General features: G+C 41.5%; 2 protein-coding genes across 7 annotated transcripts in view; one reads left to right on the top strand and one right to left on the bottom strand.

Annotated features, from left to right (window-relative positions):
• The first annotated feature begins 170 nt into the window (after positions 1-170).
• LMO4 (LIM domain only 4) lies at positions 171-15416 on the top strand. Of its 2 annotated transcripts, XM_079313859.1 has the most exons (5): positions 180-761; positions 2937-3175; positions 9962-10058; positions 10415-10570; positions 14676-15416. In XM_079313859.1, the coding sequence occupies exons 2-5, from the start codon at positions 2940-2942 to the stop codon at positions 14682-14684; spliced, it is 498 nt and encodes a 165-aa protein (XP_079169985.1). In that variant the 5' UTR covers positions 180-761; positions 2937-2939; the 3' UTR covers positions 14685-15416. The 2 variants fall into 2 exon arrangements, with proteins under 2 accessions (XP_079169984.1, XP_079169985.1); XM_079313858.1 differs by lacking the exon at positions 14676-15416 and having other exon boundaries at positions 171-761; positions 10415-10630.
• A 3277-nt stretch (positions 15417-18693) lies between these two features.
• The window catches only part of LOC306805753 (uncharacterized protein), a 27999-nt gene continuing 23078 nt past the window's right edge, over positions 18694-23614 (bottom strand). For 4 of the 5 annotated variants that reach the window (XR_013775284.1, XR_013775285.1, XR_013775286.1 and 1 more), the window contains 3 exons: positions 21888-22110; positions 19138-19284; positions 18694-18863 (listed from right to left, as the gene is read on the bottom strand). Coding sequence is in view for 1 of the 5 variants with exons in the window: in XM_079313857.1 (XP_079169983.1) it covers positions 18847-18863; positions 19138-19284; positions 22030-22110 (245 nt within the window). In the remaining 4 variants the exon portion in view is untranslated. The remainder of the gene's footprint in view (positions 18864-19137; positions 19285-21887; positions 22111-23614) is intronic. The other variant, XM_079313857.1, reaches the window with a different exon arrangement.

Genomic DNA, 23614 nt, shown 5'->3' with positions numbered 1-23614 from the left:
TTTTTTTTTTTTTTTTTTTTTTTTTTTTTTCCCTCCCCTCTCACTCATTCCTTTGTCTTCCCGGGGATTGGCAGGTTTTATTATTCCGCCTGAACAAGCCGGGGGCGGATTGGCTGCGGCGGGCTGACGAGGGCGCCGAGCCGGAGTGTAGTTGGGATTCTGCTCTGTCAGTAACACATGTGTGAGGGCAGCGGGCACACGCGCACCGTGCGGGCACACACGCACTTGCAGCCTCACGCTTAGACGGGCACAAGGGCCGCCCCCCGCGCCCCGCCAGCGCCGCCGCCGCAGGATCCCGGCACAGCTCCGCGCCCGGCCCCGCTCAAACTCGCCCGCTCCGCCGAGGCGCTCCGGCGGGCCGCGGCTCCGGCTCCGCGCCGCGGGAGGCTCGGGAGCCGCCGCAGCCCGAAGAGGGGGCGGAGGTGGGGGAGCGGGGGGAAGCGGCACAAAGTGAAGCCACATTGCCAAACTTGCCCGGCGATTGCAGCAGCGAGCGGCGGCGGCGCCCTGCGTGTGCGGCTCAGCGGCGGGGACCGAGCTCTGCAGCTCCCCTCCCGGGAAGCGGGAGCTGGAGGAAGAACCCGGGCAAACGCCTCTCATAGCAATATCTATATTTTTCCAGCCTGGGCTGCCCCTTGCCGGGCGGGGGGCTGCCTCCAGCCGGCGAGAGGGCGAGCGCTGTGCTTGTTTCTTTGCAAGAAGACCTCTCCAGGCACCCCGAGCGGCGCTCCCCGGCCTTTTGCAATATAGAGGGGAAGCAGGTAAGAAGTGCCGGTCGCTCCCCGTGTTTCGCAGCGTTCGTGTGCGCGGTGCCCGGGCCCCGGGCATTGTCGCGGCCCCCCGTACAAAGCCTGGCGGCGGCCGCCGCTGGAGCGCCTTCCCTTGCCCCCCTTCCCAGCTGCCGCCGGCAAAGGGCTCTGCCTGCCTCGGCTGTGAATGGAGGGGACGGGGGTGGGGGGAGGCTGGGGCACCCGCTTCCCCCGTAGTAAACACTGTTCTGAAACAGTGGCAGAAAAGATCAAAGTGGGCTCTCTATTTCTCTCCTCTCCGGTGCCCTTCCTGCCCCACACACAGTCTTTTGTTTCAATCCAGGAGAAATTCGGTGAATCACCTAATTAAAACCAAGACATGAATTAAGCATCCATTTTTGTACTACAAATTTGCAGCTATCCGCTTCTCCCTCCCTCAGTCTCCATTAAAAAAGCACCAGAGACGCTGTTAAAAGGGGGGTATTTTGCCTCTAGCTTCTAGCTCTGCTTTCTATTTCACTGACTCCTATCCCAGGACCAAAATTGCTTGGCTCTGTAATTACTAGAGTAAGCCTATTTAAGTTAAAAGCTTCCCCCCCCCCCCCAACTCTAAATGAAACTTGATGAGGGCCCGTCCTTAGTTATCTAGGGAGTCACTTTCTGGTCAGTCCTCTTGATTCATCTTTTTAGATTTAATCAGCATTAAGGTATTGCTTGTCCTTAAGAGCTTTAGCTTAATGGGGTTACTGGATGGTTTTCTCAGTGTAACGTTTCCCATTTTATATTTATACATATTTGTCTTCGACAAAGACAGGTTAAGGTGGTGGCATGGAGCCTTTTTCTTTCTTTTAAGAAATCTGAAGTGATTTAAAGAATAGGAAAACGGTTTAAAGACTCGGAGCAGGAAATGCAGATTCATTAGGCTGTAGCTGGAAACTGTAACAAAAGGCAATTCCTTGAACAAATGCATCAGAAATCAATTTACATAAAGGTACACGATGCGTTCGGATAAATGCAATGCTAATGGCTTTTAGAGTGGTTTTCTTTCCAAAGTCTCGGGGTTTTTGTTACAGCTTAATTGGTGCAGTTCTCCTGGTTTATTGTGCGGTCATTGGACTTACCTCCAGGTACTCTTTCTGAGGAAATGTGTGTTTAAATCGGCCTTAGTTCTCCTCCTGGAGCCGAGTTGGGCCAGTGGCAGGAAAAGTTCGTGCTCGCTGCTCTGGACGTATCAGTCTGAAGGTCCTTAGCAGATAGCCAGATGCCTCGGCATGAGCACATACGGCTTACAAAGGACAAAGACAAAACATGCTGCTTAATTGGCAGTAAATAACTTGATCTTTTTATAGTATAAGTGACTAGAGGAACACCGGGAGTTTATTGGACCCTGGATTGAAGGCAACAAATTAATCGGTTTAGAGTAAGCTTTATGAATTGATTCCTATATTATCTCTCGGTTGTCCTGCTTGCATAAAGCATTTATTAGAAAGTGAAAAATGCCCTTAGTAACAGTTTCGGGGGCGGCCAGAGTAACCGCAGCTGGAGCGATGCACTTCATTACTCTGCTGCTTTCCTAGGGTCGGTAAACTTTATTTTTTTTTTTTTTTTTTTTTTTTGGTAACAAAGCTTTAGCATTTAAACTGCTGATCAAGGGCAGATTAGCGAGACAAAAGTTGAGTATGTTTGTGTAGGAAGTTAACAGGCGTCCTGAAGTTCAATGATCTATTATTCGGGCCAGTGTCCTCAATCTGGAGTGTTTTCTCTGGATGCTTTTAGTTCTCCAAAATAAAACTACAAAAAATAAAATCCCAGGGTCTCGAGGGCCGGTCGGAGCCCCTCGTTACTGCCCCTGAGCCTGCGGAGCCTCTCCTAGACTGAAAAACCAGTTTCACAACTTTTTTTTTTTTTTTTTTTTCTTCCCTCCACTCTTCACACACTTTTTTTCATAAGCAAAACAAACCCCGGGACTGTTCCTGACTTGTGAGCTGCAGCTGCACAAGCCCGGAGCGGGGGGGCGGCGGGGCGGGTTGCGCTCGCTCTGCCCCCCGCGCCCGCCGCTCCCCGCCAGCTGCGCGGCCGCGCCCCCGCCCCCGGCCCGGCCGCCGCTGCCCCGCGGGCCCGGCCCAGCTCTCGGCCCCGGAGCCCCCGGCCCGGCGCTGACCCGCCCCCGCCCCTCTCTCCGCGCAGGCCATGGTGAACCCCGGCGGCAGCGCGCAGCCGCCCCCGGTCACGGCGGGCTCCCTCTCCTGGAAGAGGTGCGCCGGCTGCGGGGGGAAGATCGCCGACCGCTTCCTGCTCTACGCCATGGACAGCTACTGGCACAGCCGCTGCCTCAAGTGCTCCTGCTGCCAGGCCCAGCTGGGGGACATCGGCACCTCCTGCTACACCAAGAGCGGGATGATTCTCTGCAGAAACGACTACATCAGGTGAGGCGACGGCCGGGCCGGAGAGGGCAGCTTTCCCCCTTTCTCGCTGCCTTTTTCTCCATTTTCCTCTTCTCGCCCCCTTATTCCTCGTGGTGGGTGTCCGCAGGGCAGAGGGGTGGGCTGGCTCGGGATGGCTCCTTCATTAGGAGGGAGAGACGTGCGGGTGCGGTTGTTAGCGCCTAGCCCAGGGCGAGTTGCGACTGCCAAGTGGAGGAAGGAGTTGGGGGGGCTGAACGACGACTGTAACTTTAAAGTGGTTTGTCAGCACAAAACAAGTCCTAACTAAAAATAAACAGCAATCAGAGAGGCTAAATTAATCTGCTTTGTTGTAGTGTTGAAGGAGAAGTGTGCATATCTGAACAGTAAATGTTAAAATCGTAGAGCTTAAATAAGGCTGTGGCAGAGGTGCTAAATAATGAAATGCCTGCCTTTAGTATCTGATTAATTATGATATTTACATAAGCACCTTTAAACTCCTTTGAGTGGAAACAGAATGACTCATTCTCTCTTCTCCTTGTGAAAGAGCTGATTAACCATCAGTTGGAGAGCCACGAATTCTACTTATAGGAAAAAAAACAGTGGTATGATGTTTGTCTCAGCATTGTTACAGAGAAGCTTTGAACTGATATTTCTCTTAACTTCCAGTATAGACAATGCAGGAGATAGCAGAGGAGGTGTATGCTCTTGCCCTTTATTTCTTATCTCTTCCTCTTTTGAAGCTGTTTGCTTTAAATGCCACAGATTTGGGTAGGGGGAACTAAGCCTCACTAATCTCGCATCTGTTGGGGTACAGTAAAATTATGCAGAGTATCCCTTCCAACAAGTTTCCAATATAATTAATAGAAAGAATTCATGAGGTCAGGTGCCCATACGATCTTTTCAGGTGAACTCAAGCTACTTAAACTCATTAATTTAAAAGGAGGCATTTTGAAGGATTACACATTTAATTTGAGTAAATGGTTTGATAGACTGATGCACATGAATGCTTCAAGGAGGTGTTCTGTTTCAACATTCAGTAATTAAAAAAAACAACAAAAAAGCCCCATACCTTCCCAGCATCACAGAAATGCTTAGTTAAAACAAATTGTGTTCTGTTTAAATGCTTCTGGCTCCTCATTAATAGTAAATGTCAAGAGTTAACTCAGGATTTCCCTTCTTACTGATGGCCAAGAAGTTCTACTTTTTTTTTTCCTTTCTGAAGAAAACAAATCCCTACCAAAATCAGCCATCAAATGTTACAAGTTTGCTTATGCTGTAAAACTTGGGTTTGAGAAGATGTGGATTGTGCCAGAAACCTCCTTAGTAAGAGGATGGAGTTAAGGTTTGGTTACTCTGATGGTGCAGTCTCTGACGCGGTACATGGCCATGGCTTCGCGTAGTTAAGTATATGAAACAGGTCCTGTGGTATGTCTGAGGAACTGAAGTCTTAGCTTTGCTAGTTTCAGAGGTATTTTTAGAGAAATATGTTAAAAAATCAGCACATTGTGGGTGCACAGTGGTGCTTTTTGGTCATCATCCTAGGCAGCAAGCCTAAGCCTGGCAGAATAGTAATTAAATAGAGCAGAACGGTGTTAAGGAAAGAGTCTCGTTTGAAGTGGAAAAATTGACACTACTGTTAAGATGCACTGAATAGTACAGATTCATCACTCGACCAACACCATCAAACAAACCCTCATGTCTGATTGCTACTAATTAAAAAGAGAAGATGCGTCCACTGTGTCCCAGAGGCAAGTTCAGGCAAGCTTATCGCAGTCCTCTGGTTATGTGTTGCCAAAAATTAATACTCGTTTATTTTAATGTAGGCGATTATGAATAGGGTGCTTTATCAGATGAGGGGTTTGAATTGATCTCCTTGTCCTATCGCCTGACTTCTCTTTAGATCTGTGTAATTTGACTTGCAAAAATAACTCGGACAGATGCTTGCTGAAACTTGAACTGGACACTGTACACTCAAGGTGGGGTAGGATGCACTGGTGCCGCCAGAGCTGCGTTAACTTGGAGCTTTCCTGCTGGAAATGGACTTTGCAGGCCTCCTCGTGGGTCATGCCGGTGTGAGCAAAGCCCTCGCCCTTCCTGTGTTTGAAATGGGCACATTTGGTTGTGGAGGCAGTGCCACTCAGCCATCGAGTCTCTCTGGTTGCCCTCTGCCATCCTTCTCCCCTCTCAGTTTTGCAGCGGGCATTTGTGGTGGCGCGTTCTCTTCCCCAGGCAAGAGCCACGGGCACAGTTCTCAGCTGGAGAGTGGGGTGCTGCACACGACTGACAAAATGGGAAAGAGGATTGATCGGCCCGGCAGGCGCCAGGTGAAAGGGACTTGACTCCTTCGGGCCAAGACCACAGGGCCATTTATTAATGAGCTTTTTGGCTGTCTCAGGCTGTACGTGGGGTTTTTTTGTTGTTGCTTAAACAACACAGCACTCCCCTTTCCCTCCCTCTCCCCCCAAAACCCAAAACCAGATTGGCCGTAGAGCTACAGCTGCAGCTTTCATTGAAGGCCAAGGTTCCTGGGAAAAGAGGGAGGTGAAAATCCCGGTCCGTTCGTCTCCCTCCCCATGGCGAGCAATGCGCTGAGGGAGGGGAGCGGAGCGCAGCCCTCCCAACCTTGAGATGCCAGATAAAGCAGCAGCGTGGCAGCGAATCCGCACAATTAAAAGCTTTAATTAGTGTCTCCTCCATTTTCTCTTAGTTCTGATAGGTTTTATCTAATGAGATCTGGTCGCTGGCTTAGATCTGCTCGGAATGACGTGTCCGAAATGAATGAGAGCCGCGTCGCAAACAAAACATTTAATTAACAAAATTGGCCTCTAAGAGAGAGCAGGGAGTGGTGGGGAAGGGGGAGAGGGGGAGAGTGCCCGGGCGGCTCTTAAAGGGGCAGCGCCCGCTGCCCTCCCCGGGCGGGCGCTCGGCGCAGCCCCGGGGCGAGGGGCGGCCGGCCCGGCCCCGCCGCACAGAGGCCGCTCCGGGGAGGGGGCCGCCGGCAGCCAGTTCATTTCCCTGGTAATCAGCGGCAAGCTGCTATATTCAGGGAATGCTGTCCCTTTAATTGAACAGGCTAGGTAATTAAATGGCACTTTTCCAATAGGACGTGCTAGGTAAATCTAATAGTTGGTTATTTAATATCACTTTGAAGTCTGCCCACTCAAGCACAATGACAGCACAGGAGCATGTGAACTATTAGCTAGGAAAAAAAAAAAAAAAACAGGATCTCAAAAATTAATTAAATCGCATGCAATTTAGGGGGAACGTTTATCTTGATTTGTCATAACAGAATTAATTCAAGGCCTCCAATTCACTTGGGGGCAGATCTGTTACTCTGAATTAACCAAGCGTAATTTGGCTGGTTTTTTTTTTTTTTTCCTTTTTTTTTTCTTTCTCTTCTCTAATGCAGCACTTGCCATTATGCACAGCCCCCCTTTTAAGTATCAATAGCTTCTGGTGCTTTTAAGGTGCTTGGTCTCTAGTTATTCTGAAGTACCTTTAATGGACTTCGCTTCAGGCGTAATTTCTGTGTTGCCTTTCTTTGTTACATTTAATATAGCTGGTGCAGAATTTAGATTAAATGTGGGGAATGTACAAAAACACTGATTCTTTCTGGATCAGTAGGTCTGGATGTGCATTTCTTTTTGCTAGGGCTTGGGTGTATGTATGTGGACACAAATGTGCACCGTGTCGTGCAAGAATCAGAGTGCTTAAATCTGTCTCCACGATTTTGGAAAGCAGTGGAACCTTATTTTGTTAGTACAAGTTGCTAGAGATGTGTTTCTGCTGATGCTGTAGTTTGAGCAGCAAGATGGGAAACTGGGTTGAGACGATTTCTTGCTGCTTTCATTCTCACTCTCCTACAGAAAGTCCTGTAAAAAAACCCCACCCAAAACAGCCCCACCACCAAAAAAAAAAAAAAAAAAAAAAAAAAGAATAATTTGGGGGTGCAGGGAATGCTGTGTTGGAACCACACAGTAGTTAATTTAAGGTGGCTCAGTAAAATGCTGCTAAGTGTAGAGGAGCTGCCTTGTCCGTACAGGGAACCTCTTGATGTTTGTGATTGATTGCATTGCCCAAATGTTGAAATATTAATGACCTTCTTGGACTGAGGACCCAAAGAGGAAACTGAAACCAATTCTGTCATCACAATTAAAGAGTCCCCTGGCTTTAATTAGCCTGACCTGGGGTATCTCTACCCATTGCTGCAGTTAAAGAGAAAAGAGCCCATTAAAGTCCAGTCTGAGACCGATAGCTACTTAATTGAGCACCTAAAGCCTCAAGCCTTTTAAATCAAATACTGTCCTGGACAGTCCCCCTGGTTAGATAATTAGCTCTCCAGCTTCCCAGAAACCATGCAAAACAACTTTTTCAGTAAAGAATAGTTAATGTGGAAGACTTCCTTTGCTGGTAAGGAGAAATAACATTTTTTTAAAAGATAAAACTTCTTCCTGTTAATGGCATTACAGAACAAACCCATTCATAACAGTACAGAAGGAAAAATAAGTTTAATTTTCTTGGTAAATAATAATAAGCAGCGGAAAGGTGTTCTGAGTTTGTAAGTAATTTTTAGAAATTTTAGCAGAAGGTTCAGCTGAAGTGGCTTCCCAAAGTAGAGTTATTCTGGGAACATGCCTGGGGAAAACTTAAGATGTGTGGAAAGCCTCAGGATTAGTTTGATTCCGTTTATTAGAATTCACAGACATTCAAGGTGTGGGACCACTCTAGTTCAGAGAGAATAGTATAACAAATGAATGCTTAATGAAGACAAGCAGTGCAATGAGATCAGCATTCTGAAAGCTGTGTTTTCAGTTGGGTGGTGCAGTTGTACAGGGGGAAGGGGGAGTTCAGAGCTCACCATGTTCAGATTCTCCTGGACAACTGACATCATCTGTCCATCTTCGCCCTTCTACCCAGCAATGCCCTTGCTGCCTCCCCCTTACTCTGGATTGTTGGATCTTTGCTCCAGAAATGTAGCAGTGCCTTCTGCCTCCTCTCACAGCCCTTCCCGTGCACTGTCTCTAGTGCCAACTCCATTGCTAGTAACGATGGAGGAAGAAAAAGGCACATTGCAGTGCTTTGGAAGTAACCTCAGTATGTCATTCGGAGCTGGTCCTGGTTTGGAAGATGCCCTAATAAGGGACCTTTAGTTTCCAGACAGTGCAGTCCCTTTGGCGGGAGGTCCTGACAATGTATTAGTTCAGCTTTCCCTTTGTAACCGCTGTGATTCTGCAAGAACGTGTCAATGTGTCGTGGATCTCAGACTAATTAGTTTTGAAATGGAGTTTTGATTGAACTCTTCAAATCGATGCTGCTGCAAAATTTGTTTCTCAGCTTCCTATTAAAAGCCATCTTAAGGGGCAGTTTTACTACTCTCTCTGTCGTTCAGTCGATACATTTAATAACAACTTACAGGCTATTTTCAATAAAGTGGCGACAGCAAATTAGTAGTTTGAACATGACAAGCCTCCTCTGCAAGCTCAGATTCTGAAAATTCAAAGCAATTATTTTTATACAGAGGCACACTGCAATCATTCAGATTACGGGTATTCTGTTGTAATGCGTGTCCTAGGTTGACACAAACAGAATTTTATGACTTTATTTAGACAGGAAGGAGATGCAAATATTAATATTTATTATGACACCAATACGCTAATTTGTAAATCCTATTACTGTGTTTTACATCGTGCAGAAAAGTGGGTCTGTGACCCTGCCAGCTAGTTCAGTTTCCTTTTTTACTGCAAAATGAATTGTGGTAGTCTTTATAAATATTTGTGTCTATTAGAGACTTGGGCAAAAGCAAATAAAGGTTTTTCTAATTCTAGCTGAGGCAGCCTGTAAAAGTAGAACTCAATAATCATTACTGTATTATATTTTGAATCGATGTGTTGTGCCTTTAAATGGATTTGAAGAATTATGTATATATTTTTCTTCACCACTCTTCCCTATTCCCCCCTCCCCCCACTGCATGTGCCCCCCCCCCAATGGCAGATGTTGTGGTCTCATTTGATTGCATAGGAAAACTGCAGTGATACAGCAAACACCCAGAGAGATATGATGACAAATGGGTCCAGATCCCGGTAAATTACTTTCTGCTCAAATCGAAATTTCATTCAGTTTGTTGCTAGCAGAGATGAAGTAATCTAAATTGTGGACTCAGGAGCAGATAGAGGGAAGTTGGAGCAAGCATTTCATTATCAAGAGAGAGAGAAGGTTAGGATGAAAGAGATGAGCAGAGGCAAATCTAAAGTGTTGACACCATGATTGAAAAGGTTAACCCATACACATTATATATCAACCTGGATAGCAGAGAGTTTCTAATGGAAACTCTGCACTGATGGAGGTTTACTGGAGTTTCAATACACTGAGCATGATGTCTTCTTAGATATACAATCAAATCCTCTTAACCCTTTTGATGACTCATATCTCAAGATATGATTAAAGTACAAAAGAGTTCTTCATATAATTTCAAGGACACAATGCATTTAAACTCCAGTCATGAATTGTATCTTTTTTTTTATGATGAACCCAGTAATCTGATAAAATGTGTGTAGTACAGAATTGTTTGTGTTTCTAGAGGTGTAAGTCAATATTTCTGATTAAATCCTGTGTAACCACATCCAAGGTAAGGTGAAGCTACCAGTTGTTACACAAAAAGATACTTTTTCATATTATGAAACATAAGCAAGTTGGAAGATGGGGGTCAGAAGTCTAAAATAGTTGTGTAATAAACCATGGCAGTGATGTGCAAAAATGCCTAGAGCCTTCTGTGTATTAAATTATTCACAACCATCACCTCTGTTTCAGGTTATTTGGAAATAGTGGTGCTTGCAGTGCCTGTGGACAGTCCATTCCTGCTAGTGAGCTGGTCATGAGGGCACAGGGCAACGTCTATCATCTTAAGGTGAGGGGTTTTTACTGTGTACTTTCATTTTAGCAGCTGATAAGTACTGCTGTGCCTCTTTAGTGTAAAACCTGCATCTGCTTATGAATGAAGTGCAAAATAATAACTAGAAGAAGAAGTATCTATTATAAAGCTTTCCTTAGTGCATGACTTTGTTCCCTCGTAATCGGTAAAACTCTGCTTGAGTTATGTGCTGCATAGTCCCAACAGGTAAGACTAATGCCATATTTGGAGATACTAGAAACCAAGCAGCTCCATATCTCAACTGCACTTGCAGTCTCTGAAGTGTAATTTTCAAACCTGCAGCATACTTAATTTGTGCTGTAGTTTCACTTGCTGTCTCTTTCCTTTCCCAGTGTTTTACATGCTCTACCTGCCGGAATCGCCTGGTCCCCGGAGATCGGTTTCACTACATCAATGGCAGTTTATTTTGTGAACATGATAGACCTACAGCTCTCATCAATGGCCATTTGAATTCACTTCAGAGTAATCCACTACTGCCAGACCAGAAGGTGAATACTCCACAATTACTAATAAGCTTTCTTAGAGCAAAATGAAGATCAATTTCTTTTCATTCTAACAGTGGACATTCCCTGCCCCTGCAAAGAGATCTTTAAGTAGCTAAACTTGCCTTAAGTTATTTAGGCACAGGGTGTGGGGAGAAAATAGTAACCTTTTAAATATGACATACAGGGTGAGTCAGTTTATTTTGGTTTGGGCACGTGCATCTGTACAGGTGTTGAGCTCCTTATGTACAAAGCAAAATGGAGAGCATACATAAATACAAACTTCTAAGAAAGAAGTATTTTATTTTATAATCTTGAAATTAAGGGCTACAAGAGAGCAGGTTTCTGAGAGAGGAAAATTAGATCCTTTAATATGGAAATAAATGTCTTCTGAAGAGAAGGTTCCTGGACTAAACTAATGTATTTCATTTTAATATTAAGATTTTAGTTGAGGAAGCATGCTTAGGTACTCTTTCAGAAGTATTTTCTTGCCTTTTGTGTGTCATAACTCAGATTTTAAAACCCACATGCCATTTTCTTAACGTTCTGTAACACTAATAGCTCAACTAGAGATTGTGTATTTCTGTGGTTGACAATTTTGGTTTCTAGCTAAATGAGCAAATAATGACTGTACAGATCATAGAGTGAAGAAGAAAAAAAATTTCTGATCAACAGTTGTCTTGTAACTGAAACTAGATAGTTTTAGATGTATTTTAATCTTCTTAATCAGTCCTAAAGCTATGCAAGTGAGTGCATTTTGATAACTGCTGTGCCTAATTTGTAACAATTACTGTCAACCTTGAGTTAAGAGACTGTTCATTCCACCCTGGTCCAGAAAAGAGTGGATGTATGACTCTTGCACATAATTTTATTCACATCATATTTCATACTGATTATGTATTGATGACATTGATTCATTTACTCTTTACAGCGCCACTTGCATGGATATTAAATCTTATTGACCACAGATGAATTTTAATTTCAGATTGGTGATAGATTTTTCCATCAGCTCTGATAGTATATTTGACTTTTTCATCATTAACCCAGGCAATCACACAGCACTGAGTTATTGCAATGAAACAAAAAGTGCACACTTCAGTTGGTAATTCTTTATAGATTTACAATAGGAACTTCATTAATGTCTGTGAGGATCACAAAAAATAACATTTATCTGCAAGTTAGGAATTTGGAAGATTAAAAAAAAAATCTAGGACAAATGCTAGGCTGATCTATTCTGTAGTGTACAGTATATTTTTTAGTGCTTTTAGTCAGTGGAGAAATATGTCCGAGAAAACTGTTCTTTAATTTACATTTTTTTTGGTTGTGTTGCTACATTTCAATATCTGTGTTTGCTTTTTTTTTTTTTTCTGTGCATAAATTTACTGATTAATTTTAAGTATTCTTTCAAGTCTTATACAATGAATGTAATTACATCAAAATATAAAGCATGGACCTTTTTTATTTACTTAATTTGTCAATCGAGGTGATGAGAGAATTGAATACAAAAATGCTACATAGTTAGGCAGAACAAAGATAATTAAGATTGGAAGAGAATGTGCAGCCTCTTCTCAAGGAAGTACAAATACAGTTAAAGATTCATAGATTTATACTGTTGTGAATTTTAATGAAACAAATCTGTAATATAGACTAGCTAGCAGTGATTCTGTTAAATGAATATTTATAGGTATCCCATTTCAAAATATAGGTAAAACCATTCATCTTTATACACTGCAGTAAAAGGTTTACCATTCTGAGAGTGGTTTATCCACTTGTCTTCTACGAATGTAAACTTTAATGTAACTTCAAATAGGTGTCTAAATTGTCATTTAGTTTTATCAGTTTCTTTCTCTGCCTTAGCAAAACATAAAAATGATTTAGTTGCAATAAAAGCAGCAGACATGACGAGGAACACAGAACATGGAAAAGAGAAGTGGAACGGGACTGGGCTTGCCGAGCTCGCGACTGCAGGGACCTGGTGGGAGTAAATGCAAGGAGAATGGGGAGAGCAGGTTTTGTTAGCTCCTGTCACTGACTGCAGTGGCATTGCTGAGCCAGAGATGAGGCAGATGGGCAGCTGCTGGGGAGAAGGCTGAGGGGACATGTAGTTTGAGGTTTTTTTTTTTCTTTAGCATACAATCTCTCTAGAAATTGTTCAACCTTCTCCTACCAGTTTTCAAAGAGAATTGCGGAGCACCAAAACTCCAGTAAACAAACACAGTTAAAGAGATAAGTTGGTAATTCATACATATGTCAGATTTCTGGAACTTTGGAAGCTACAGGGGCAGTTGCTAAGAGCTCTGCTTTATATTTTGCTTTTTAACAGTCTGAAAATTTTAACAATAGAGTTGTTTTCCAGAAAGCTGCATGTTTTAGGGTCACTGATTAAAAGTATTCTTCCACTGTAGCAGATTTGGCTGTAACTGATACTTTTTATTAGACATTACAAATCAATCATTTTCCATGTTATTCTATCACTAGAGATTACAGAAATAGCAGAATATCCACAGGTTTGTTTGTTTTATTTAACCAAAAAGATTGAGACACTCTCAGCATTAAAACCTATTTTTGTTGTGCATTTGAGGATAACACTTATGAACCTACTCTTGTCTCACTGCAGCATGCAGGTGATGGTGCAGGCTGGAAAGGTTGCATGGCCTAACTTGGTTTAAAATTTGGGGTTTTTTTAAGGAGGCAAACGCAGGGATGTTTGCCATTCCTGCCTTTTGCCTCCCTGAGGCAATTTGCACCTGTAAGTTGTAACTTCCCATCATTTGCCCTGTAGTTTAAAAAAACCCTGTTTTCTCTAAACTCAGTATTGCTTGCCTGCAGAGTGCAAACTTAGTTTGTGATGTCCTGTGTGCCATTTCAGTTGAAGGGGCTGTATAAAGAATTCTCTCTGCTTTTTTTTTGTACTGGTAGTATTCCTGTAGTATTTCTTGTTTGCAACAGTATTACCACCAAGTAAAAGTGTAAATTTTCCACCAGTTGGCAATGTTTGTAACAAATGCTTGTCTTCAGCTTCCATACTTTTAAATAAAGTATGAGTTACATTACGTCTCTTAGAGAAGATCTTAAAAATCTTCTAGTTTATGTATCACTCAACAATTCCCTTGTAGTTACATAATTGGTGTTGTCTGTGTCCATAGTAGAAGATATTTGATGCTCATTTATTAAATATGCTTGCTGGCTGCTCCCTAATCTTTGTTCTGGACAGACAAATTACCTTTCTCACACTGAGCTTCGGCTCTGGGGAATTAAACCTCCAAGCCTCTACTACTTTAATTAGCTTGAAAGTGGGGGGTTGCAGTTACTAATAGACCTCAGGCTTTTAGTAACTTAGAGAAAGGGTGAAAAAAGAACTTCCTGGGAAGCGCAAAATGTCATTTAAAAGCCATAAAAATCTAATACATATTATTTCATTTTGGTAATTGCAAACAGATTGTATTTGAAGACTATGGATGATCATTCCTATTTTTTCCATGAAACTTTAGATTTTTATTGAGTTAGACACTTTTAATTATCACAATTCATTAACACCAGTATAAAAGTACATGTTTGACTTCATATATTAAAATGTTTATGTAACATTAACTAACGTACCAGATGAGGAATTTAAATGGGAGGAGGGAATCCTGAAATATCTATATTTAGCTCTTGTGCAATGCAGCATATTAACCAAAGTTGCCTTGGGAGGATATTGGCTGTACTTCATATTTGCTTTACACACTATTTCTTCCAATTACAAGATCATATTACTCGCTTCTTCAAAGGCATGGCATAATGGTTCTTCCCTTTCAAATGCAGCCCAGAAAAACCACCTTATTCACTGTATGATTTGTTACCAGAAAGTACACTTATTTCTTGTTGTAGTCGCTTTTTTTTTTTTCTTGTCTGCTTGCTTTAGTAGTGGAACTGTGAAAAATGTTTGGTTTTTGCTATTTAAAGTTGAAATGTTAGCAGTATGAATGGACAGTGTAGAAAGCCTTAATCGAGTCACAGTTGGAAAGTAGTCTAATAAAAGAGAGATTAGTGAATAGGGAAAAACAAAAGCAGTCATGTTGTAGTTTCCTATCTCAAATTTAGCTAAGATACCCATTTTTATTTCTTACAGGTCTGCTAAAAGGTCAGAGTAATGCAGAATGCGTGCCTTCATCTCAAATTTTGTTCATCACAGATGGATCCCATGTCTCCAAGTAGACAAGTCACCTTTGTAGCTAGCATCAATGCCAGCTCCATACCATTGCACCTTCTTTATTCTTGATTGCCCTTCCCACATTTATTGGTGTATTAAAATGACTGAATATGAACATTAAGGACTCCATGAACCTGGGCTAATGGGAGACTGTAGAGAAAATGAAAAAAGATCCACCGGAGGACATCTTGGGGGGGGCGGGTGGGGAAGATGACTAATGAAGCTAATTAAAAGAAGCATTGAAATCTGCTTTCTACCCTCATTAACAATTAGCAGGGCACTGGCCAGTTTGTACCCTGTTTTACCTTAACAACATTCTATTTGCTCTTTGTATATTTAAGTGTTGTAAGGAAATGTGTTTCAATCAAACTGAACATGAGATAAAGATGTGGCTTTTGTGATATTCTATCACAAACACTTTTATTGTATCTCTGTAAAATACAATGTATGTATGCATGTAAGTGTTTTTGTCCTAATGTTGCTACTTCCCATGGCAGAAGAAAAAAAAAAGAAAAAAGTCAGGCTCATAGCAGCTACTGTGTAGAAATTTTCACCTACTTCTAATTTGCTGAATGAAGAAAAATCTTTTATTTGTGATATTTTCAGAGACATTTGCTCTAGTATGGTGTATTTAAATAATAAAAAGTAAAACAAAACTGAGTATGGGTTTTAGAAGCTTTGCTTTTTTTTTTTTTTTTTTTTCCTAAATTACATTCAGAACATTCTGCACCTTCATCTTACATAGCCGTTACCTTAATTGTCAATTACCTTAAAAAGTAGGGTTTTAGTTTGCATTTTTTCTTTTGTCTTGTGCCAGGAAAGACTGCTAAACTACTTGACCATGTTACTTGTGGTAAGGATAATAAGTACTACTTCAAAATTGTATTTTTTTTTTTTTTTCATGGGGATTCTTAATTCTGGTTACAGCAAGTACATTATAATTCCCATTGCAGTGCATTGCAGCACACACAGAGGTACTGTGGTCTTTCTTTCCAGTTCCTTCTGTGTTAAGAATGTGCCTGTGTCTGTTGAGCATGCAAGCATAAGAGGCTATGAATGTAGCATAAGAGGTCAAAAAAACAAAAGCCAACGAAAGGTCTGTACCTCATGCAGAGCACTAGAATTGAGTATTCATGAAAAAGAATACAATAGCTATTCTGATCTGAACAACATCAAGTTGTTTGCTGGGGTGAGAGACTTTAACTTTTCAACACTGATAATCTTAAGGAAAGAAAAACCTGTTTCCTGGGCTGTTTCTGAGAAATAGCTGATCTCAAAATATCATCTGTTCTCTGAAAGCAAACAAACAAAAACCACCTCCCCTGAAAGCAGCAGAGCCACTGCTAAGCTTAGAAAGGGAACAACTTAATTTTGCATGCCCTTCCCATCAGCTTCTTGTGGTAGATCTGTGCAGAATACTTTTCAGAAAAAAAAAAAAATCTGACTTTTAATGTTTTTAGCAAGAATACTAAAGTGAATCTGTGGCTGTCCACTCTATGCCTTCAGTCAGGAGCCTGCAAGCAGCAACTCTGCCTTTGCTGCAATTCAAAGTAAATCAATATTAAGTAATACTCTGCATTTATATGTTTTCTTTTTCTACTATGCTTTCTTTTATAGAAAACAAATACTCATAATACATCATTATTTTGTTTAATTCTGTTTTTTAGAAGGTGTTCACTGCTCAGCTGTTTGGTTATAGAGTAAGCTTGACTTATTTTTGTTGTGATGCCAATACACAAAAAGCTGGTTTACAGATTTATCTGTCTAAACAGCCAACAGCAGATATTTTTGTTTCAGATTCTACTTCATGACCTCTAGTATTTTGGAGGGCTGCTGCATTTCTTCTTTGAACAGTTCATTGCATGAGGAAGAAACACTATTTCAGAGAAAATGTAGCAATGTGCAGTATCAGACAATAAATACAAAAGACTACTTGCATATAAAGCACAACATAAATGACTGACACTATGTATGACTTTTAATTAAATGCACTTGTGGGTATTTTAAATAAGTTTCTAAGCTTTTTGATCTGGCATTAAAGTCTTCAGAGTCCTGCAAATTGTGCTGCTTAGTATCTTTGAAAAGACACTTGAAGTCATATGAATATAGAATTCAAGTATTAGTGAGACTGTAGACATCTTTTTATATTATTCCAGTATAAGCACTCAAGGTACAGTGTTTAAATCTAACATGTACAGATTTTTGGTTGTCCAATATAACCTAGAAGTGCTAAGAAGATAGCTAATAACTTCTAGTAAGTAATGTAGTATAGCATTTAGTGATGTAGAGGTTGAAGTTCATTAACAGCTTTAAATAAACTATTATATGACTCATTTGTAAAGCACAGCTACCTATTTAATAGCTTACTTTAAAAGCATTTCTTAAGTTGGAGACCTATAAGATTACAAATGTCACTCATGTTAGCATAATCCACATGCAAGTGATGAAGCCTTTGCTTTGATGTGCTAAATTGCAGGAGGACTAATGGAGCTATGAATATACAATAGAACATATTTAAGTAGTATTCTTGCTTTAGGTAAAACACTTTCTTGAAACCAGAGGAATTTCACACAATGAAACAGGCTGTAATGGGGACAGTAGGTGTGGGCAGAAGGCTATTGGAAACACTTAGATTTGTCCTTATGTGAAAAATCACTTCTTTTTAAGGAGATCTGTAAAGAAAAACACATGTATTTGCTGCACTGAGACTGAAATACACCCTCTGCATTTAGTGCTGCTGAAAAGTCAAATAATCATTCAGTAAGAGCTTCCCATACTTTCAAAAATGAATGCTGTTAAAAAAAAGAATCAAAGGAAATATTACTAATCTGAAATCATCCTCATGAACCTGGATAAAATGCTCTGTCTATACTGCATCTAAACATCTCAATCATATAAATTGTCACTCTTATTAATGAAACAATTTTGTAAAAAGATTGCCCTCTAAATGGGTTTAATGTTTTTACCTATCCAGCTGTCTAGTTATGAGATTTACGCATCCTGGCAGGCAGTGGGACATTAAGCTTTTCCAAACCAAATTCTGTTTGCAACAAGATACTGTCTTTTCAGTCCTACATGATTTATCTTTAAATATTTTAACAGGTTAGGCAGTATCTTATGAAATATAAAATGAGAATGTCTTAACAAAATGAAGCCTATGAAATTAAGTTACATCTTCAGAATATTAACCACACTGAGTTTGTCTCCCTTTTTCCCTGTTAGTTAACACTGATAAAATTTGCATCTCCTAACATTAGGGTAAATACTAAAAAAACCCCCAAAAGTCACACACTGGCAGACCATGCCTTGCTATTAAGGCAGTGGATGGAGTCTCTGTTCCTGGAGGTGTTTAAGGACTGGACATGACACTGGGTGCCACAGTCTGGTTGACACAGAGGTGTTCAGTTTGACTCTGTGATCTCAGAGGTCTTTTCCAACCTGATTTTGTGATTCCAAAAGATCATTTCAATTTAAATATTTATCAAAGTATTTTGCTGGTAGTTGTATGTGAAGCGTGCAGCTTTTTGCAAGTATCTATTCTGAACAGCTCTATTAAAATAAAAAATCAAATCGAGATTAGGAAATTTATGTATCTACATTTTTTAAGTATTACATTTAATCAGTGTGAAATTGTGTTCTGGGCTTGATGGCACTGCCTGAGCCTCCTGTACATGCAGTACCACACAACCCTTGTTGCTGCTTGTTGCTGTTACTACCTGGTGTATGCCTATTGTCAGTCCAGCTAAGCCACAGACAAGCTTATTGCAATTAAATAGCAATTTGTTTCTATGAAACTGCAATTAAAGCATTACTGATCAGCCATTTTAGGCTGGCAGCGCTGTGGCTGCAGGTGGAACAGGAGCTGCGGGCTCCTCCCCGCAGCAGCGGTGAGCTGTGACACCTCCCCTGTCCCCGGCCGGGCTGGGGTGAGCCCTGGCGCCGAGCTCTGCTCTCATCACCAGCACGCTGAGAGCCATGACAAGCCAGGGCTCATCTCTGCCAGTTCCTCTCGCAGCTTACAGGACCCCAAGTTATTGCTGTTTCTGTTCCTGTATAAGCAGGGATGTGTACGCTTCCTACGGGGATGTTTTCAGCTCCAGATTGATTCTGTGGAGAATGGACAGCAAGTTGTGGGCCCCAAGCCAATAACGTTCTGCAGGTCCTCACTTGTTAGAGCTGTGTAAACAGGGCTACTATAGCTCCTTAATCAGAACTAATAAAAGACTAGAAGAAAGCAATCAATTACCTTATAAGTTTGGTTTGTTTTGTTTGTTTTTTGTTTTTTTTTTTTTTTTAATAAAAAGCAGTAGTTCATCTGACACAGTGATTATTTTCAGGCTCGTACAAAGGATGAGAGTTTAAAGCAATCTGATGGGCTTACCTGTGTGCACCTGGGGGTTGCTGGCAACTACATGCTTGTGATATTCCTGGGAAGCCACAGTGCTCCTTCCCTTAGGCCTTGCAGAACCAACCAGCCTCTGCCTGGGGTCCCTGGCCAAGCTGGTACCACTCCTGGTTGACTGGAAATCTGAAATGTAAATTTTTGGTGCAAATTAAGAACTTGCTTATAAGAACTCAGAGAGGAATTAACTTTGTAGTGGTAATTTTGTTTTTTAATTATCACCACATTTTAACAAAGTCTGAGACGTTAACTTTAGTTCCTGCATTTTTTGTAGTGTGGAGGCTGTAGACATCCTGGTTCCTTTGCCAGAGGGGATGACATCACACCTGTGGCATGCATGAGATAAGCATTGCTTCATTTAGGCACAGGTTCTTGTCTCAGAGCTGTTCCTTGTGGGGGTGAGGGCTGGGGTCCTGCAGTATGACCCATGGCGTGGGGGATTGCTGCTGGGGAAACTGCACAAGGTTTGCTGGTCAGGTGGCACAGGGATAACAAATGTCACCTGAGCAGCTCTCAGCTCCTGGCAAATTGCAGGTAAAATGCCTGTGCTTAAACCTAAGTGAAAATGGTCCAGCTGACAGTAATTCATTCACCCTGCTAGAGTGGTCTTATGTCTGAGCCCAAGGCCTGAAAAGAGCGCTGTTTACTGGAGACAGACGCTACTGTGTGCAGGAATTTTTTTTTCCTTCCTCTGTGGGTATTTTTTAATGAGTTCTGCTGTTGTGTTTCTTTTAACAGTAGTTCTAGCATTAAGCTTACAGAAATGTTCATGGTGTGCAGGAGGCTGCACAGTTCAGAGGGGAGGCAATAGGGTGTAAGGGGGTACTTGGGGGTACCAGAGACTCTTTTCACCCCACTCACCTGTGGCGTGTCCACTGGAGGGGGGCAGAACTGAGGAAGGCTCTGAGGGGGCTCAGGCTCCTGAAAAGGGCTGGAGCTTTCAAACACCAGAGTATGCACCCCACAAAGGCTGGAAATTTTAATAGGTGCTAACTTTCAATAAATGCAAGCTGAAAGTTGTCTCACATTCATCATCATAATGGAGACCTTGTAGACCATTTTGTTGTTCTGTTCCCATGTGTAATATTGCTCTTATGTTTTTGTGATAATTTTATCTTTTTAAATCAGTTCTCTGCTATATTATTCATCTAAGCTTACAAATGCTGAAGCTTGAAAATTGCCTTTTTTCAAATTGTTTTTATTCGCTATTATGTATTTAACTTAAAAAAAAACAAAATAAAAACAAAAACCCTCAACAATTTTTTTGAAACACTCCTACAAACTGTAGCATTAAGACCAAAATTAGGCTTGACACATGCCTGACCCAAAAGAATTTTTTTTGAGAGAGTATAGCGGAGAGAAAATGGGCATTTTGGAAAGTATTGTTCTTGCTGGCTGGGTGCTGGCCCCAGGGAAGCTGCCTGTGAGGAGGGTGCTGTGCTGCTGAGCACTGTGAGATGGGCAGCACCAAGGGAGCCCCTGCAGACAGAGCCTGCCCTGCCACCTCTGCCAGCACTGCTCAGGGTCCCCTCTGGTGCCCTCGTGCCCTTTGCTCCTTTGGCTGCTGAGCAAGCCAAAGCTCTCCCAGTGCAGTCAGATTCCTCTGCAGCTAAACCAGACAATGTTTCTCACATTGTTGGAATATGCTGTTAATTACATTTTGAAATATCCATATACTTTTCCTCTTAGGGGATCTTATGAGCAAGGTTCTCAGTAACAACTTCTGTGGTTCACCATAACCTCTCAGAATAATCATTGCTTCCATTGAACCTATGCCAGTTGTTTTTTTAAACTAAGTTGAGAGTACAGGGCCTGTATTAATTCTCAGAAGGCAAGAGATTGCCCTGTGATTTGGGGAAATCTTGATTGCTTACAATATGAATAAATGAACAAGGCAGATATTAACTTTACACCTGACTTCAATTTCTTTGAGCGGTGAAGAAATGTCCAGTAGGAGGGTAAAAATCCAGCTGAAACTCATAAGCCAGCCATTAATAGGCTAACTTTATTGTGCTGTAAAATCTTCAGCTGCTTATAGAAAAACAAAGGGGTAACGAATGCGGTATGTGTCTTTTATTCTTAGAAAAAAACATTAAGATCAAACAGCCCCTAAAAGACTGAGCTGATATGCATCCCACTTACATATTTCTGGATATTGTCTGATATTCACTCCACTGATGTATTTGATAGGTAATTATATCAGCCATATCGAGATGCTGATACCAAACAGTGGAAGACTTCAGTGTTTTGCCATAAAGCTTACACCCCTTGTTACTAAACTCTCATTGCATTTGAGATCTGCAGCAATCATTTGAAAGCTGTAGTTGGTATTTTTGTGCTTATGCCACATTTAAAAATTATTATTCTTGCTTCATCAGTTAGTCTTTTTAGCTGACTTGAAAAAAAAAGCATATTGCAAATGAGCTACTATTCTTATTTGTTGTTTTAAGAAGGGTAAGCACTGAAGTATTCAAATGGAACAGATTATACCTTTAATTACATCCAAACAGGATGCTGAGCTGATTTTTCTATTTTCCGTTTAATTGCTATAGTTCAAAAAGATATTGCAAATTTGTAGATGAATTATTTAAGCATAGCCTTCTGGCCTCTGTGTTTATGGGAGAGACCAAACAGAGGGGGGAAAAAGAAAACAGAATTTAAAGGGGAAAATTACCACTTCCTTCTTTAAGAAAAAAGCTTGAATAAAACATCTTGAGGGAAGGTTTTACCTGGATAGGTATTTTATGCCTCATGGGAGCATCTCGAGACTCCATGGGGATTTGTTTGTATCCCACCAACCACAGCAGGTGCCTAACTCCTGAGGGCCCCCTGTCTCATGCCATGGGTACAAAAGTGTGTTTCTTCTCCAACCTGCTCCTTGGTGACTGTGCTGCTGATAGATGCAATCCCAACCAGCCACCCTTTTCATGGATGTGCTTAATCTCCATTCTCCTATGTACAAAATGAGAATAATGAAAGCTAGAACAATTAATCAGTTCTCAAACTAAATATATTTCCATTTTGTTTGCATGTGCATGTGTATATATCATTCACCATATATTTTGAATATGTACAATGACATTACAGCCACTGATAAATCCTACTCACTTACTATATATTTGCTGCAACATTAAGCTCAGTAAGAATTTTATATGTAACTTGTACCAAAACTAAATATATTGTGAAATTGATGCACAGTTGTAAACAAGAACATCACTCCCTGCTTCAACACAGTCGAAGGTGGCAGCTTGTGTGGCAATTCTTTTGTAAACAACTGCAGACATTCCAGAGAATAAGCCAGTTAATTACATTTTTAATGATGTTTTTAGAAAATCGTATTCTTGGGAGGGAGGAAAAACCCCAACCTATAAACCAAGAAGAAAAGTAAACCAAAAGCTTGCACTGTATAAGGAAATGCTGTTGGTGGAAAACTGGACTCTGCTGGGTTCAGGTCTTTTGCACCCCCCATCTTATTTTTTTCTTTTGCTGAACTTGCCTGCGTAAAGTACTTTTTATAAAAAAGCTCTACTGTGAATTCAAAGAAAGATGACACTGGCACAATCTATTTAAGTTTTTTGGTGGATTATCTTATTTCATTATTTTCAATACTGCTAAGTATGTGCTACCCACTTAGAGAGCTGATGCGGTGCACAGCAAAGCTCAAGATGTCCTCTTAAACACACAAAGCTTATGCAAGGCTGTGACACAAGTAGGTTTTAAACATCAGCAGTGTTGGCAGCTTTGAAGGGCTGATATGATACAGCCTTGCCAACATTGTCACAGGTTACAAGGAGAGATTCAGGAAGAACCTGAACTAACCAGAGTAAGAGTAGAACACAACTTTTATTGATGAAGTCCAGGGGAAAGAGGCACCGGGGGCAGCTGTATTAATCCCATAATAACTTGAAATATAATCAGTGCATTGCTGCAGGGATGGCTAGGGAGGGAGGGAGGTGGAGGTGTCAGGGTTTAAGTTCACAGGCTTTCCCAGTTCATTAAAAAGTGAATCAATCAGAAAAACAGGCTGGCTTTTCAAAGGGCTGGCAGTTGTGAGCGGGCTTCGGACGCTGGGAGGAGCACAGATGGTGAGCCCGGCCTCGTGCAGGGGCTGCTGGAGCTCAGCATTCATTTGAGGAGATGGCTGTTTTTTACCCTGCTCAGGCCACTAAAATGTGTTACAATGTGCTAGGGGAGATTCTGGCTGGATTCTGAGAACTTAAAAGCTAGGCAGTGTTGGTGCTGTGGGCCATATTAAGGTGACGCTGATAGATGTTTATAAAGGGAAAAAAGTTTTGTTGTATAATTTCTAGAGTGGTGGTTTAACCAGCAGGCAAATGGGCAGAAGGAGTCTGCCTACAGGACCCCTCTTCGTAGGCAGCTGGTATAGTAATTAGCTCATTACTATTAATTTTTGCTATCCCTGGACTGATCAATGATGTATTAAAAAAAAAAAAAA

Source organism: Erithacus rubecula (assembly GCF_903797595.1).
Source record: "Erithacus rubecula genome assembly, chromosome: 10".
Lineage (NCBI taxonomy): Eukaryota > Metazoa > Chordata > Aves > Passeriformes > Muscicapidae > Erithacus > Erithacus rubecula.
This window is presented reverse-complemented; position numbering and strand designations above follow the sequence as displayed.